The 18,113-nt window shown below is 43.5% G+C and overlaps 1 protein-coding gene across 1 annotated transcript in view; it reads left to right on the top strand.

Annotated features, from left to right (window-relative positions):
- The window catches only part of LOC129644243 (antigen WC1.1-like), a 60,513-nt gene extending 43,954 nt beyond the window's left edge, over positions 1–16,559 (top strand). Inside the window, exons 11-21 of the mRNA XM_055569775.1 lie at positions 3,979–4,071; positions 4,148–4,462; positions 5,806–6,120; positions 10,526–10,567; positions 10,655–10,969; positions 11,222–11,254; positions 11,802–11,939; positions 12,326–12,419; positions 12,732–12,769; positions 13,282–13,425; positions 16,414–16,559. Of these exons, the coding sequence (XP_055425750.1) occupies positions 3,979–4,071; positions 4,148–4,462; positions 5,806–6,120; positions 10,526–10,567; positions 10,655–10,969; positions 11,222–11,254; positions 11,802–11,939; positions 12,326–12,419; positions 12,732–12,769; positions 13,282–13,425; positions 16,414–16,559 (1,673 nt within the window). The remainder of the gene's footprint in view (positions 1–3,978; positions 4,072–4,147; positions 4,463–5,805; positions 6,121–10,525; positions 10,568–10,654; positions 10,970–11,221; positions 11,255–11,801; positions 11,940–12,325; positions 12,420–12,731; positions 12,770–13,281; positions 13,426–16,413) is intronic.
- Positions 16,560–18,113: the final 1,554 nt, after the last annotated feature.

The following is an 18,113-nucleotide window of genomic DNA, read 5'->3' as shown; positions in this document are numbered from 1 at the left end:
AAATACATGAAAAGATGTTCAACATCACTAATTACTAGAGAGATGCAAAACTGCAGTCAGGTATTACTTCACACCAGTCAGAATGTCTATCATTAAAAAAATCTACAAATAATAAATGCTGGAGAGAATGTGCAGAAAAGGGAATCCTCCTACATATGGGTATGTAAATTGGCACAACTACTATGGAGAACAGTATGGAGGTTCCTCAAAAAACTAAAAATAGAACTATCGTATGACTCAGCAGTCCCACTCCTGGGCACATACCTGGAGAGAATCATCATTCAAAAAGACACATTATCCTAATGTTCACTGCAGCACTATTTACAACAGCCAGGACACAGAAGCAACCTAAATGTCCTCACAGGAGGAATGGATAGAGAAGATGTTGTACATATATAAAATGGAATATTACTCAGCCATAAAAGAATCAAGTTGTGAAATTTGCAGAGACATGGATAGACCTAGAGATTGTTATGTTCGGTTTAGTTCAGTTCAGTCGCTCCTCATGTCCGACTCTTTGCGACCCCATTGACTGTAGCACAAGAGGGCTCCCTGTCCATCACCAACTCCCATAGATTACTCAAACTCATGTTCACTGAGTTGGTGATGCCATCCAACCAACTCATCCTCTGTCGTCCCCTTCACCTCTCGCCTTCAATCTTTCCCAGCATCAGGGTCTTTTCAAATGAGTCAGTTCTTCACATCATCAGGTGGCCAAAGTACTGGAGCTTCAGCTTCAGCATCAGTCCTTCCAATGAACATTCCGGACTGATTTCGTTTAGGATGGACTGGTTGGATCTCCTTGCAGTGCAAGGGACTCTCAAGAGTCTTCTCCAACACCACAGTTCAAAAGCATCAATTCTTTGGTGCTCAGCTTTCTTTATAGTCCAACTCATATCCATACATGACTATTGGAAAAACCATAGCCTTGACTAGATAGATCTTTGTTGGCAAAGTAATGTCTCTGCTTTTTAATATGCTGTCTAGGTTGGTCATAACTTTTCTTCCAAGGAGTAAGCATCTTTTAGTTTCATGACTGCAGTCACCATCTACAGTGATTTTGGAGCTCAAAAAAATAAAGTCAGCCACTGTTTCCACTGTTTTCCCATCTATTTGCCATGAAGTGATGGGACTGGATGCCATGATCTTTGTTTTCTGAATGTTGAGCTTTAAGCCAACTTTTTCACTCTCCTCTTTCACTTTCACCAAGAGGTTCTTTAGTTCTTCTTCACTTTCTGCCATAAGGGTGATGTCATCTCCATATCTGAGGTTACTGATATTTCTCCCAGCAATCTTGATTCCAGCTTGTGCTTCATCCAGCCCAGCGTTTCTCATGATGTACTCTGCATATAAGTTAAATAAGCAGGGTGACAATATACAGCCTTGACGTACTCCTTTTCCTGTTTGGAGACAGTGTGTTGTTCCATGTCCAGTTCTAAATGTTGCTTCCTGACCTGCATACAGATTTCACAAGAGGCAGGTCACATGGTCTGGTATTCCCAGCTCTTTTGGAATTTTCCACAGTTTATTGTAATGCACACAGTCAAAGGCTTTGGCATAGCCAATAAAGCAGAAATAGATGTTTTTCTGGAACTCTCTTGCTTTTTCGATGATCCAGTGGATGTTGGCAATTTGATCTCTGGTTCCTCTGCCTTTTCTAAAACCAGCTTGACCATCTGGAAGTTCACGGTTCACGTGTTGTTGAAGCCTGGCTTGGAGAATTTTGAGCATTACTTTGCTAGTGAGATGAGTGCAATGGTGTGGTAGTTTGAGCATTCTTTGGCATTGTCTTTCTTTGGGATTGGAATGAAAAGTGACTTTTTCCAGTCCTGTGGCCACTGCTGAGTTTTCCATATTTGCTGGCATATTGAATGCAGCACTTTCACAGTATCATCTTTTAGGATTTGAAATAGGATTGTTATGTAGAATGAAGTAAATCAGAAAGAGAAATCAGAAAGAGAAAAACAAATACAGTATAACATCACTTATATGTGGAATCTAGAAAAAATGGTAGCGATGAACTTACTGCAAAGCAGAAGTAGAGACATCAACCTAGAGAACATCACATGGATACTAAGAGGGGAAACGAAGAGTGGGATGAATTGGGACATTGAGATTGACATATATGACATATAGACACTATTGATGTGCTGTGCTGTGCGCTTAGTCGTATCCGACTCTTTGCAACCCCATGGACTGTAGCCTGCCAGGCTCCTCTGTCCATGGGGATTCTCCGGGAAAGAATTGTGGAGTGGGTTGCCATACCCTCCTCCAGGGGATCTTCCCAACCCAAGGATCTCTTGCATTGCAGGCGGATTCTTTACTGCCTCAGCCACCAGACTCAGAAGCCCTACACTATTGATACTAAGTATAAAATAGATATTGCCTGGAGAATCCCGTAGACATGGAGCCTGATGGGCTACAATCCATAGTGTCACAGAGTCAGACACGACTGAAGTGACTTAGCATGCACACACACATAAATTTTGCCAACAAAGGTCTATCTAGTCAAGGCTATGGTTTTTCCAGTGGTCATGTATGGATGTGAGAATTGGACTATAAAGAAAGCTGAGCACCAAAGAATTGATGCTTTTGAACTGTGGTGTTGGAGACGACGCTTGAGAGTCCCTTGGAGTGCAAAGAGATCCAACTAGTCCATCCTAAAGGAAATCAGTCCTGGGTGTTCACTGGAAGGACTGATGTTGAAGCTGAAGCTCCAATACTTTGGCCTCCTGATGCGAAGAGCTGACTCATTGGTAAAGACACTGATGCTGGGAAAGATTGAGGGCAGGAGGAGAAGGGGATGACAGAAGATGAGATGGTTGGATGGCATCATCGACTTGATGGACATGGGTTTGGGTGGACTCCGGGAGTTGGTGATAGACAGGGAGGCTTGGCGTGCTGTGATGCATGGGGTCACAAAGAGTCAGACGCTACTGAGCTACTGAACTGAACACATAAAATAGATAAATAATAACCTATTGTATAGCACAGGGAACTCTACTCAGTGCTCTGTGGTGATGTAAATAGGAAGTAAATCCAAGAAAGAGGGGATATATATATATATATATATATATATATATATATCTTGTTGTTTGGTCGCTGAGTTGCGTCTGACTCTTTTGTGACCTCATGGACTGTAGCCCGAGACACTCCTTTGTCCATAGGATTTCCCAGGCAAGAATACTGGAGTGGGTTGCCATTTCTTTCCCCAGAGGATCTTCCCAACTAGGGATGGAACCCCAGTCTCCTATTTGGCAGGCAGATTTTTTTTTTTTTTAACCACTGAGTCACCTAGGAAACCCTTACATGTATATATAACATATTGAATTTGCTGTACAGCAGAAGCATCCACAACGTTGTAAGGCAATTATGCTCAAATAAGAATTAATAAAAATAAAATAAACTCTCTGTCAGGTAACTTTAAGAGCCAAATACCCTGGGAAAATTTTTTAATGTTTCTTTTTCCTCTTGTTTTCCATGAGATCTCTTTTATATAAGTGTTTTTAAAAAATCACAAACATTGTAGATAAAAAATTGTACAAAGCCTTCAGAAAGGATTTTGTTTTGCTTCTTCTATTTAGGGGTAGATTAAGGGTAGAGCAACTTATTTAACTCATTCTTAGGGCAAAGCTTGACTTAAAACAGGAATCGTGGCATTGTCAGGACCAGGGCTGTTCATAGAGAAAGGGAACACTAAGATTATGGTAACTTTACTGGTATGTTACAGCTTTCATCTCAGCTTCATCACTAGATCATTATTATTATTATTATTTTATTTTGAATTTTTTACTTTGTATTGGGTTTAGCCGATTAACAATGTTGTTACCGTTTCAGGTGAACAGGCAGGGACTCAGCCATACATATACATGTATCCATTTCCCCACAAACTCCCCTCCTCTCCTAAAAATTATTTTGCTTAACTGAGTTTCCTGTTCTTCAACCCTCGCAACCCTCTAATCATCGCTCTTTTTTCAGGAAATCACACCCAGGTGCTGCCCCAGTGCAATGACTCGGTGTCTGAACAAGCAGGGTCTGCAGCCTCAGAGGAGAGCGCCCCCTACTGCTCAGGTGAGGGTCCTACAGGACAGAAGATCCTATTCATCCCCCAGGTCAAGGCCTCATTGTCCCATTTCTCTCTCCTCAGACAGTAGACAGCTCCGCCTGGTGGATGGGGGCGGTCCCTGCGCCGGGAGAGTGGAGATCCTTGACCAGGGCTCCTGGGGTACCATCTGTGATGATGGCTGGAACCTGGAGGATGCCCGCGTGGTGTGCAGGCAGCTGGGCTGTGGAGAAGCCCTCAATGCTACGGGGTCTGCTCACTTTGGGGCAGGATCAGGGCCCATCTGGCTGGACGACCTGAACTGCACAGGAAAGGAGTCCCACGTGTGGAGGTGCCCTTCCCGGGGCTGGGGGCGGCACGACTGCAGACACAAGGAGGACGCCGGAGTCATCTGCTCAGGTCAGCACTCCACACTGTCCACAGGCTAGGGGAGGGGAGGGCCCAGGAGTACGGGGGTCTGATCCCTGAGGGAGAGATGCTGAAAGGACCAGAGAAGGAGGCTTCCTCCCATGAAGCCTGTCTTTCCAGCAGACGTGAAGATGAGGTGCTTTCACTGCCTCCTGCAGCAGCTGAGATTCTGGTCCTTTCTCCTCAGTAGTGTTTGCTGGCAGAGCCTTTTCTCAGTTTTCCTTGAAATCAGGGCTCACTCTTCTGGTACATATGGTAGAGAAGTCTTAAAGCCAAGGTGCTAGTTTTTTTGTTTTGTAACAAACCACCACATAGTTAATGGTTTAAAACAACACATTTACTTCCTTACACTTCTGTAGCTTAGATGTCCAGCAGGAATCTCACAGGATGGGGACTAAGGTTTCAGTAGGGTCACATCACCTCTCAGCCTCTGGGAAATAATCTGTTTCTTGTCTTTTCAAGCTTCTAAAAACTGCCTGCCTGCTTTTGTTCATAACCCCCCTCTGTTCATCATCAGACCAGCAACGCTCCACCTCTCTAACTGTTATACACATTCACATCTCCCACTAACCAGAACGAGGAAAGGTATTCCACTCTAAAGGATAGTGAGTCTAAGATTGTGATTAGACTGTGCTCAGGTGGGAGAAGGCAATGGCAACCCACTCCATTACTCTTGCCTGGAAAATCCCATGGATGGAGGAGCCTGGTAGGCTGCAGTCCATGGAGTCCCTAGGAGTCAGACACAACTGAGCGACTTCACTTTCATGCACTGGAGAAGTAAATGGCAACCCACTCCAGTATTCTTGCCTGGAGAATCCCACGGAAGGAGGAGCCTGGTGGGCTGCCGTCTATGGGGTTGCACAGAGTCGGACACGACTGAAGCGACTTAGCAGCAGCAGGTGGTTAATCCATCATATTTCAGGGTAATCTCAAGGTCCTTACCTTAATCACATCTGTAAAGTCCCCTTTGCCAGATAAGGAAACAGTCACAGGTCCATTATTCTATCTGCCTCCACACTGTCCACATCACATCCCTTTCATACACTCTTTTAGATGTTTTGTCAGGAAGCAGGAGTCAGCTCCCTCTCTCTGCAGGTGTCCAGGTTGGTCTTCCTCTCAGTTCATATCCACTACATCATAGTGGTAGAAATATTTAGAAAGACAGACACAAATGGAGAAAGTCAGATAAAAAGGAGGCAGGTTTCACTCTGGTCATCTAATGGATTTGCTTCCTCAGCTGACAGAGATGAGTGTTCACATTTTTCCGGAGAGAGGAAAACCCAGAGCACTGAGTGGGATGTCACTGTGTCCTGTCTCCTCTCTTTCGATCTTAGAGTTCCTGGCACTCAGGATGGTCAGCGAGGACCAGCAGTGTGCTGGGTGGCTGGAAGTTTTCTACAATGGGACCTGGGGCAGTGTCTGCCGCAGCCCCATGGAAGACATCACTGTGTCCATCATCTGCAGTCAGCTTGGCTGTGGGGACAGTGGAAGTCTCAACACCTCTGTTGGTCTCAGGGAAGGTTCTAGACCCCGGTGGGTAGATTTAATTCAGTGTCGGAAAACTGATACCTCTCTCTGGCAGTGTCCTTCTGGCCCATGGAAATACAGTTCATGCTCTCCAAAGGAGGAAGCCTACATCTCGTGTGAAGGTGACTTATGTCTGTTTCTGTGTCTTTCCCAACTCTGTAGGATGTTGTTAGTGAGATTTGATATTTTAAAATCTAAGTGATGGATTTAAGTTGAGTTTATAAAATGAAGTTTGGATGGAGCTTATTTAATCTACATGTTCCAAACTTGCTTTATGAAAATTTTTTAATTGATATAATTGATACAACATTATATTTTTTGCTGTGTTCAACAAAATGCTTATATGTTTGTGTGTATTGATAAATGATCACTACAGTGAGTCTAGTTACATCTATATATATGGATCCATATATATAGATCCATATATATAGTTAAAAAGTTTCCTTCATGATGAGAATGTTTAAGATGTATTTTCTTGCCATCTTTCAAATAGACAATGCAGTATTCACTATAGTCACCATGCTGTATGTTATATCTCTTCACCTATTAACTTTATAATTCAAATTTATACCTTTTGATTACCTTTGCCCACACCAAATCCCCCACCTCTGGCAGCCACCAACTACTCAACGTCTCTGAACTTGCTTTTTGTTTTGATATTGCACATATAAATGAAATTATATGGTATTTTTCTTTCTCTGTCTGATTTGTTTTACTTAGCATAATGCCCTTGGGGTCCATCCATGTTGTTGAAACTGGCAAGATGTTCTTCTTTTTTTATGGGTGGATATAAGTCTATATTACATTTTCTTTATCCATTCATCAGTGAAGACTTACATTGTTTGACTCACATATATTGCTATAAAATACTAAAAGGTAATACTGTTGAAGTGCTGCAGTCAATATGTCAGCAAATTTGGAAGATTCATCAGTGGCCACAGGACTGGAGAAGGTCAGTTTTCATTTCAATCTAAAAGAAGGCCAATGCCAATGAATGGTCAAACTACCTCACAACTGTGCTCATTTCACATGCTAGCAAGGTTATGCTCAAAGTCTTTCAAGCTAGGCTTCAGCAGTAAGTGAACTGAGAACTTCCGAGATGTACAAGCTGGGTTTAGAAAAGGCAGATAAACCAGAGATCAAATTGCCAACATTTGTTGGGTCATAGAGTAAGCCAGAGAATTCCAGAAAAACATCTGCTTCATTGACTACATAAAGCCTTTGACCATGTGGATCACAATGAACTGTGGAAAATTCTTAAAGAGATGAGAATACCAGGGCACCTTACCTGCCTCCTGAGAAACCTGTATGCAGATCAAAAAGCAGCAGTTGGAACTGGACATGAAACAACCGACTGGTTCCAAATTGGGAAAAGAGTTCGTCAAGGCTGTAGATTGTCACCCTGTTTATTTAACTTATATGCAGAGAACATCATAGGAAATGCCAGGCTGGATGAATCACAAGCTGGAATCAAGATTGCTGTGAGAAATATCAACAACCTCAGATACACAGATGATACCACTCTAATGGCAGAAAGCCAAGAGGAACTAAAGAGCCTCTCATTGAGGGTGAAATAGGAGAGTGAAAAGCTGGCTTACAGCTCAACATTCTAAAACCTAAGATAATCAGCTCTTAGGTAAATAAAAGGGGAGAAAGTGGAAACAGTGACAGATTTTCTTTTCTTGGACTCCCAAATCACTGCTGATGGTGACTGCAGCCATGAGATTAAAAGAGGCTTGTTCCTCTGTGACAAAGCTAGACAGAGTATTAAAAAGCAGAGACATCACTTTGCTGACAAAGGTCCATATGGTCAAAGCTATATTTTTCCCAGTAGTCAAATCTGGACGTGAGAGCCGGGTTATAGAAGAAGCTAAAAAGTGTTGATTCTTTTGAATTGTGGTGATTGGATGCCACAATTGAATTGAGAGTCCTTTGGGCAGCAAGGAGGTCAAACCAATCAACCCTAAAGGAAGTCAACCCTGAATATTCATTGGAAGGACTGATGCTGAAGCTGAAGCTCCAATACTTTGGCCACGTGATGAGAAGAGCTGACTCATTGGATCTGGATAGGACTACCAAAACTAAGTTGATTAAAAGTGGTGAGAGTAGACCTTTTTTTCTTGTGTCTGATTTCAGAGGAAAAGCTTTTGGTTTTTTACAGTCAAGTATGATGTTAGCTGTGTACTTTTCATATGGCCTTAATTATGTTGAGATGCAATTCTATACCTACTTTGTAAAAGAGTTTTTCCTGTAAGTGGATGTTGAATTGGTCAAACACTTTTTCTGCATCCTTTGAGGATATGATTTTTACCTTCATTTTGTTTATTTGGTGTATCACATTGATTAATTTGTGAATGTTGAACTATCCTTGTATCCTTGGAACAAATATCACTTGATCATGGTGTATGATTCTTTTAGTGTATCGTCAAATTCAGTTTTCTAATATTTTGTTGACGATTTTTGCACCTGTACTTATCAGAGTATTAGCCCGTAATTTTCTTTTCTCATGGTATCCTTATCTGGCTTTGGTATCAGACTGATGTTGGCTTCATAAAATGAATTTGGAAGTGATCTTTTCTTCTGTTTTTGGAAAAGTTTGAGAAAGCTCCACCACTAAATACTGTTACACCGGGAACTGAGATTTCAGCAATAAATTTTGAACGAAATAGATGTTGGCGAGGGCGACAAATAGTCACACCATAGCACCTTATTCCTTCAACATTTCTCTCTGTTTCTCTTTCTCCTTCCCTCCCCCTCCACATACACAAACACACACACCACATTCAGGTGCACCTTGAATGGTATGCTGGATGTTGCCTGAAACCCATAGCTAAGAGAATGTGGGATCAGATACTTCAAAAGCAGAGGCTCACTCCCTTCCTTGCCTCTCTTTGATCATCTCTTTGTCTTTTTCATTTGAAGGCCAAAGAGGCATTAAACTGTGAGACCTTTTATTGATGATATTTTCCCTACAATTAAACCCTGTGAATTGAGAGGTGGTAAAGTCTTTGACCATGAAAATGAGCAACCCGCTCACAGAGGTCCTGCCATTGTTTTCTCAGAGATTCTCTGCATAGAGTGGGTAGGAGTTTTGATAGGATGATCTGGAAAGAATATAAAAATATTGATACTTTATGACAGGTACTATTTATCCTTCTGTTTTTTTGAATTTATATTTATTTCTCTCAGCTTCAATTCTTTTGTGTATATTTTCAGTCTTTTGTTTATTATTTCTGCATCTTCTCAATACAAATTTTTCTTAGTAGGCTTTTTCTTTTCCCGTCCCCCATCACTTTTCCCCTGTAGTTTTTTTTTTCAAGTTGATAATAGATTTTTATTTTTTAAATATAAATTTATTTATTTTAATTGGAGGTTAATTACTTTACAATATTGTATTGGTTTTGCCATACATCAACATGAATCTGCCACGGGTATATCAGTAGGCTTTTTTTAACCATTGCAAAAATTTCTGGCTTACTCAGTGTGTACATATATGTGTCCATATATCTTCTCAGAATTCTACCAGGTCTTTCTTGTATACGTCCTTTTTAAGAGATTCCTAACCCACACTATGGGCTTTTCTGGTGGCACAGACAGCAAAGAAATTGCCTGCAGTGCAGGAGACCTGGGTTTGATCCCTGGGTAGGGAGGATCCAGTGGAGAAGTGAATAGCAATCCACTCCAGTATGTTTGTCTGGAAAATCCTATGGACAGAGGAGCCTGGTGGGTCTATAGGGTCACAAAGAGTTGGACATGACTGAGCGACTAACACACACACACACATAACCAACACTACATTGTGGAGCGATTATCTTCCAATTAAAAATAAATTTATAAAAGAGAGTTTCCTTTTACAATAGTAGACTTCACTTGCCCACTTGTCACACTGAATAATAGGTAAGAGTAGTTTATAATCTATCTAATACTTTTCCGTTAAAATTGTGTACATGAGATTTTGAATATAAATTGACTCTGTGCTTCTGGACTGATTATTTTTAATATCAACTATTATCATAGACTGTTACCATTAATTTATATTTGGTTTACTATTTCACTGATTAGTATGAATTAAAAAAAAAAGAAATTTTATTTCACTGAATTTTATTTGTCTATTCATTCATTTAATAAATATTTATCAAGCTCTTATCTAGGTATTTTGAAATGGTTTTCCATAGATATTTGTTGAATGAGTGCATACAATGTGCAGGCACTGTCCTAATAGCAGAAACATGGCACATATAAGATATACAAGGTCCTTCTTCTAATGGAACTTTCATTCAGAGGAGTTTGTGTACATTCGTAGACGTCTGTGTTTATATTTGCTGTGGGGTGTGAAGACTGATAAACAAGTAAATATTTAAAGTAATTTCAGCTGGTGATCAGATGCAGTGAATGTTTCATCCCAGGAGATAATGAGCCTGTGTTTTCACATGTCATTGGCACTGAGCCATGGACCTTAGATAATCTTATGTGGGGACAGGAACACCCTCAGCTGTTCCTGATCCACTGTTTCCCCATTGTGTGCAGGAAGAAGACCCAAGAGCTGTCCAACTGCTGCCCCCTGCACAGGTACGTCAGCCAGCCCCCTCCCCTGTGGCTCCCAGGGGCTCCTTCCTCCCACCAGGGCAGTCACAGGAAGGGCTGCTGCCTTTTCAGACAGAGAGAAGCTGAGACTCAGGGGAGGAGACACCGAGTGCTCAGGGCGGGTGGAGGTGTGGCACAGCGGAACCTGGGGCACCGTGTGCGATGACTCCTGGAGCCTGGCAGAGGCCGAGGTGGTGTGTCAGCAGCTGGGCTGTGGCCAGGCCCTGGAAGCCGTGCGGTCTGCAGCATTTGGCCCTGGAAATGGGAGCATCTGGCTGGACGAGGTGCAGTGCGGGGGCTGGGAGTCCTCCCTGTGGGACTGTGCTGCGGAGCCCTGGGGGCAGAGTGACTGCAAGCACGAGGAGGATGCTGGTGTGAGGTGCTCTGGTGAGTGAGGGGCTCAGGGTCCACCCTGGGTGAGCTGGGGCAGCGCAGGGGCAGTTGGCTGGACCAGGCGTGGTGGGGAGTTTATGTTCAGACATCCCGGGTGCTGGGGCTCTGATCTAGGATGAGGGTGCTGGGAGGCCTGGACATTGATGCTGTGGAGACTGAGAGGGGTGATTTCAGGCTCAGGAGGGAAAAGGTTTGCCCTGCGTTCTGGCCAATTCTTCTTCCCCACACTACTGTTTTTCTCTTTAGGTGTAAGGACAACAGTGCCCACGACTACAGCAGGTACTGTGATCCATCCATGGGCAGGAGAGGATACTCAGATACTGGGGACCTATTCTGTGGGCCCTCTGACAACTCAGAAGAGGAAAGAGTCTGAGGAGCTGTGGCTGTTGGGGAGGACCCAGGGCATTACACTGGGAAATCCCCTGCCTTGATGTCCAGGGTCAAATGTTCTCATGCCCGGGGTCCAAGGAAGTTTGGTTTCCTTGTTGCAGAATCTAAGGATCTCCCACCTGCCCTTGAGTGTTGCTCCTCATCAGAGAGGTGCAAGTCCCTGGACTGTTTGATGCTCTGTCTCCTGAAGCCCATGGAGAAGGGATGACCTGGGTCCTCAGAGGCTGTCTCGGCAGGGCAGCTCCCTGACAATCCCCACCTCTGCCTCGGGGCCACACTGGCCAGCGTGGAGATGACTTGTCTCAGGACGAGACCCAGGGGAGCCCTGACACTGTCTGAGACTGAGACACCATTGTCTGGAGCTCCTGAAAATGCTGACACAGGAGATTTCTCTGTGCCCAAGACTATCCCCAGCCCTTTTTCCTGTTCTCCTTAGGGACCAGAACAACCTCAAATTCTCTCCCTGGCATCTTCTCCCTGCCTGGAGTCCTCTGCCTCATCCTGGGGGCCCTTCTCTTCCTGGTCCTCGCCATCCTGGTGACTCAGCTACTCAGATGGAGAGCAGAGCGCAGAGGTGGGCTGTAGGGGAAACTGGGGACCAGGGAGAGTGTGTGGAGGCAGGAGATGGGGCAGGTGTGAGGAGGGGAACCTGGGCCAGGTACTGTTCTGAGTTGCAGACTCCATGTGCTCTATGCTGAGCTCTAAGGGCTGAGTAGACAGAGGTTCTTAGGACTGGGGTGTGAACTCTCATAAGTCATGGCCTCTCCTGTGAGACCAGACAGAGTTGGCGCTGAGCTGTAATCAGGGTCAGACGAGGGGAGAAGGTGCTGACATGGTGCATGGGGTAGGAGACGATGCTGAGGTCCTGGCAGCCCCCATGTGAGCACCAAGGAGATGAAGGTGGGCTGGCTGGATTGGGGTATCTGGGAAGCTTCTCTGACCTGCTGGGGGATCTCTCAGCCTTATCCAGCTATGAAGATGCTCTTGCTGAAGCTGTGTATGAGGAGCTCGATTACCTTCTGACCCAGAAGGAAGGTCTGGGCCGCCCAGGTGAGTGTCTCTGTCTGCCCTCCTGGATCTCTGGTTGTCACCACCCACTGGCTATGCACATCTTCTCAGCATCTGCAGACCCCATGTGTGCCCCAGGCTCACAGAGACGGCTCCTCCAAAGAGGCAGGATGGCCTCTCAGAGCCCCGTGAGCTCCCAGCCTCTGTCTATACTGCAGAAGCCAGGCCTGTCCCTTCTTAGTCTTAACACAGGTCCCGTGGTTGTGGGGAGGAAAAATTCTGTGTGTTGTGTGATGTTTGTCTCCACATGAGGCTTCCCGTCAGATTTCTCACTGACTAAACTGCCGTATTACACCAGGGATGGTGAGGACAACAGTGACTACAGATCCGCTCCAGGAAATAGAGGTGGACCTGCCTCGGCTGGGCTCTGGGGAGGAGAGTTTCCCTCATAGAGAGGAGATTTAAGGGGAATGGTTTTCCTTTGATGGACCAGAGGCATCCCTTGTGTCCAGATGGGGTTCGTCCTTCTGCTTCTCTGGCTGTTCTGTGATGTCTCATGTCAGGGCTGGTCTCTCTGTGTCCAGAATCACCACAGGCACACAATGTTTTTAAAAAATAACATCTGTAAAGCACAATTTGTCAAAGTACTTTAGCAATGCTCAATGGTGGAAGAGTTGCTTGAGATATGTAGTTTCCACCAGAAAATATTGAGATATGTAAAATCATGTTTTGGCTTATGGACACATCAAAATGAAACATGGTCTTAGAGAAAAAAGTCTGTTGAAACAAGGAGTGACTGGTGCCTCTATTCAGAAACTCAGGAACTCTGGGTCAGAAGGTATCTTAGGTATTCCCCAGTCCAACCCAGTTACTGTGGTTTCATCCACTCCCTTGTCTGCTCTTGGAACCCCCAGATCAGAGGACTGATGTCCCTGATGAAAATTACGATGATGCTGAAGAAATACCAGTGCCTGGAACTCCTTCTGCCTCTCAGGGGAACGAGGAGGAGGTGCCCCCAGAGAAGGAGAATGGGGTGAGGTCCTCTCAGACAGGTGAGTGGGGTCAGTTGATCTCCTGCAATCTTTCTATCTGAAAAGAGTGAATTTGTGCTCCTCAATGCCCAGCCTCCCTAGAGAGTCAAAATATAGGTAATCTCATATATTTGGTAGCATCATCTTGACCATATGCCATATTTAATGCTGTCAGACTCCTTGCAAGGAGTGAGGAATCACTCTGCATTTGGCATTTATGCCTCCATAATGTGACATAAACTTATCACTTTATATGTGATATACTTGCATAATGGTTTATAGATTACAGAATTTCCTGGTGGTCCAGAGGTTAGGATTCTGCACTTTCACTGCTAGGGCTTAGGTTCAACCCTGGTCAAGGAACTAAGATCCCGCAAGCTTTGTGTCATGGCTGAAACAGAAATTTATCGATTAATTGAGCATATTTAAAACAAATAAAATTTATTAAAAAAAAAAAAAGGAAAAAAAAAAAACAAAACAAAGCTAAACGCTGAAGAATTGATGCTTTTGAACTGTAGTATTGGAGAAGACTCTTCAGAGACCCTTGGATGGCAAGGAGATCAACCCAGTCAATTTAAAGGAAATCAATCTTGAATATTCATTGGTAGGACTGAGCTGAAGTAGAGCTCCAATACCTTGGCCACCTGATACGAAGAACTGACTCCTTAGAAAAGACCCTGATGCTGGGAAAGATTGAAGGCAGGAGGAGAAGGAGATGACAGAGGATGAGATGGTTGGATGGCATCACCAACTCGATGGATATGAGTTTGAGCAAGCTCTGGGTGTTGGTGATAGACAGGGAAGCCGGGTGTGCTGCATTCCATGGGGCCACAGAGAGTCAGGCATGACTAAGTGACTGAACTGAACTAAACCAAATTCAAAAATGAAACAAGTGTTTTAAGAATATCTTTGCACGGTCACATACATGAAGGCAAACCATTCAATATCACAGTAATCCAGGTCTATGCCGAATCAGTAATGCTGAAGAAGCTGAAGTTGCCGTTCTATGAAGACCTACATGACCTTTTAGAACTATCACCTACAGAAGATGTCCTTTTCGTTATAAGGGACTGGAATGCAAAGTAGGAAGTCAAGAGATACCTGGAGTAACAGCCAAATATGGCCATGGAGTACAAAATGAGGCAAGGCAAAGGCTAATAGAGTTTTGCCAAGAGAACACACAAACACCCTCTTCCAACAACACAAGAGAGGACTCTACACGTGGACATCATCAGATGGTCAGTACCGAAATCCGATTAATTATATTCTTTGCAGCCAAAGATGGAGACGCTCTATACTGTCAGCAAAAACAAGACCAGGAGCTGACTGTGGCTCAGATCAAGAACTCCTTATTGCCAAATTCAGACTTAAATTGAAGACAGTAGAGAAACCCACTAGACCATTCAGGTATGACCTAAATCAAATTCCTTATGGTTATACAGTAGAAGTGACAAATAGATTCAGGGGATTATGTCTGATAGGCAGAGTGCCTTATGAATTATGGACGGAGGTTCGTGACATTGTATAGGAGGCAGTGATCAAAAATATCCCCAAGAAAAAGAAATGCAAAAAGACAAAATGGTTGTCTGAGGAGGCCTTACAAATAGCTGAGAAAAGACAAGAAGTGAAACCAAGGGGAAAAGGAAAGTTATATCCATTTGAATACAGAGTTCCAAAGAATAGCAAGGAGAGATAAGAAAGCCTTCCTCACTGATCAATGCAAAGAAACAGAGGAAAACAATGGAATGGGAAAGACTAGAGATCTGGTCAAGAAAATACAGATACAAAGAAAATATTTCATGCAAAGATGGGTACAATAAAGGACAGAAATGTTATGGACCTAACAGAAGCAGAAGATATTAAGAAGAGGTGGCAAGAACACACAGAAGAGCTATACAAAAAAATCTTCATGACCCAGATAATCACGATGGTGTGATCACTCACCTAGAGCCAGATATCCTGGAATGTGAAGTCAAGTGGGCCTTAGGAAACATCTCTATGAACAAAGCTAGTGGAGGTGATGGAATACCAGTTGAGTTCTTTCGAATCCTAAAAGATGATGCTGTGAAAGTGCTGCACTAAATATGCCAGCAAATTTGGAAAACTTAGCAGTGGCCACAGGACTGGAAAAGTCAGTTTTCATTCCAATCCCAAAGAAAGGCAATGCCAAAGAATGTTCAAACTACTGCACAATTGCACTCATCTCACACTCTAGCAAAGTAATGCTCAAAATTCTCCAAGCCAGGCTTCAACAGGGCATGAACCATGATATTCTAGATGTTCAAGCTGCACTTCGAAAAGGCAAAGGAACCAGAGATCAAATTGCCAAAATTCGCTGGATCATCGAAAAAGCAAGAGAGTTCCAGAGAAACATCTATTTCTGCTTTATTAATTATGCCAAATTCTTGACTGTGTGTATCACAATAAACTGATATTTCAGTAGCTGCGAGAAGACACTCATTCTCTAGAAAAAGAGTATTTCTCCATCTGAGGGCCTGTGTAGTTTCTGGGGAGGAGATATCTGTGGGTGCACCTGTGATACTATTTGTGGACATTTAGGAACAGGAGTCAAGTCAACTAAGAGCAGACTTGGGTTGTGAGTGAGGAATTCTGATTTTTCCTGTTTCCAGTCTCCCTCTTATTGTGAATTTGCATCTATCACCTGTGAAAGGAGAACATTTAAATTCCTTTTTATGATTCTTACCATTGCTGGGCATCTCCTTGGTATTGTGTTGCCTGGAAGCAGGTCTCCCAGAGCTCCTGAGCACAGGTCTCCTGTGATGCAGAATTTCCCCAACACTGAGGCCCAGGAGACCACATGAACTGGATCTGAGAGGACAGCTGGGATCCATCCTCACTGGAACTCATGTGAAATAGCCTGAACCTCCCTCCCCACACCTCAGTCCCAGGGATGCTTTGTCATAAGCACTTGCTTGACTCCCTTCCACCAGAGGGTTCTGTCCTATACTCGTGTCTCAGTTCTAATCAAACTTCTCTTTTCTACTTCAGGCTCTTGTCTGAACTTCTCCAGAGAGGCAGCTGATCCTGGGGAAGGAGAAGAGAGCCTCTGGCTACTCCAGGGGAAGAGAGAGGATGCTGGGTACGATGATGTTGAACTCAGTGCCCTGGGAACATCCCCAGTGACTTTCTCGTGATGCTGTATTAATTAGGAGATGAATCCTCAGATATTCTAATTGCCTGTATTTCAATAGAGTAGTGCTGACCTGTAATTGTGGCATATGAAAATTGCCCAAAATGAAATATTCTGAATAAATTAACTTTTTGCTGTGCTGTTAATTTAGGAAGCTCCATGTCAAACGCTGTTAGAGAATTGGTCCTCAAATGCCATCTTTCTCAAAGGAAATGCAAGATTAGTTGGCTGACCTGCTTTCTCACTTGTCTTAGAGGCTAATGAGGGCATTCTCACAAGTGCTCCTGGTCACTCTTATTTTGAAAAGGATGTAAACTTGGTCTACATTCTCACACTCCTTCCTAACAAGATGAACTCTTGGAAAAACAAAACAAAACAAAACAGTTCTAAACACCTCTGAGATGTCACATCACCAGTTTGTAACTTGTTCTTGGACACCAGCCTGGTATGAGTTTCAAAGTGGAAGGTTGGCTGGTGGAAGAGAATGGCTACAGCTTTCCTTATCCTGCCTCAATATTCACAGAGCAATTAATAATCTAACTGTACATAACTACCTCTTCCTTTTTCATCTCTTTTTTATTTCTTTAGTGGGTACGGACACCTCTTTGCTCATCCCCCATGTCTATTTGATTATCCAAATTTTATAAATCCATTCTTTCTTCTCTATATCTTCCTACTATTTCTTTAGGATGGTGCTATTTCTTGTCTCTCCAAGGATCTCTCCTTTTAAGTGAATTATATCAGTTCATATATATCTTCAAGTTGATGGAAGGCAAACTGGTGCTCACCCACACCCTATATTCAGATGGGACAAGAAGGCAAGAAAGTGGAGACTTAGGCAGAGGGGATCCAAAAGAATGAATGTAGATAGAAAGATCAGGAACATTTGGCTATTTATGTTTCAGAGATATGGATGGAGGCATCTGACATGACTGATCTCTTAGAGGAAGAATTTCAGACCAAGGGGCTTCTTTGAAAACATTTATTTTTCAGACGTTTCAAGATTGTTTCAAGATTACTTAAACAGTGTCAGACTTTTCTTTTTTTTTTGGCTCCAAAATCACTGCAGATGGTGACTGCAGCCATGAAATTAAAAGACGCTTACTCCTTGGAAGGAAAGTTATGACCAACCTAGATAGCATATTCAAAAGCAGATATATTACTTTGCCAACAAGGGTCCATCTAATCAAGGCTATGGTTTCTACAGTGATCGTGTATGGATGTGAGAGTTAGACTGTGAAGAAAGCAGAGTGCTGAAGGATTGATGCTTTTGAACTGTGGTGTTGGACAAGACTCTTGAGAGTCCCTTGGACTTCAGGGAGATCCAACCAGTCCATCCTAAAGGAGATCAGTCCTGGGTGTTCATTGGAGGGACTGATGCTGAAGCTGAAACTCCAATATTTTGGCCACCTCATGCGAAGAGTTTACTCATTGGAAAAGACCCTGATGCTGGGTGGGATTGGAGACAGGAGGAGAAGGGGACAACAGAGGATGAGATGGCTGGATGACATCACTGACTCGATGGACATGAGTTTGGGTGAACTCCAAGAGTTGGTGA

Source organism: Bubalus kerabau, chromosome 1, assembly GCF_029407905.1.
Source record: "Bubalus kerabau isolate K-KA32 ecotype Philippines breed swamp buffalo chromosome 1, PCC_UOA_SB_1v2, whole genome shotgun sequence".
Taxonomy (NCBI): domain Eukaryota; kingdom Metazoa; phylum Chordata; class Mammalia; order Artiodactyla; family Bovidae; genus Bubalus; species Bubalus kerabau.
This window is presented reverse-complemented; position numbering and strand designations above follow the sequence as displayed.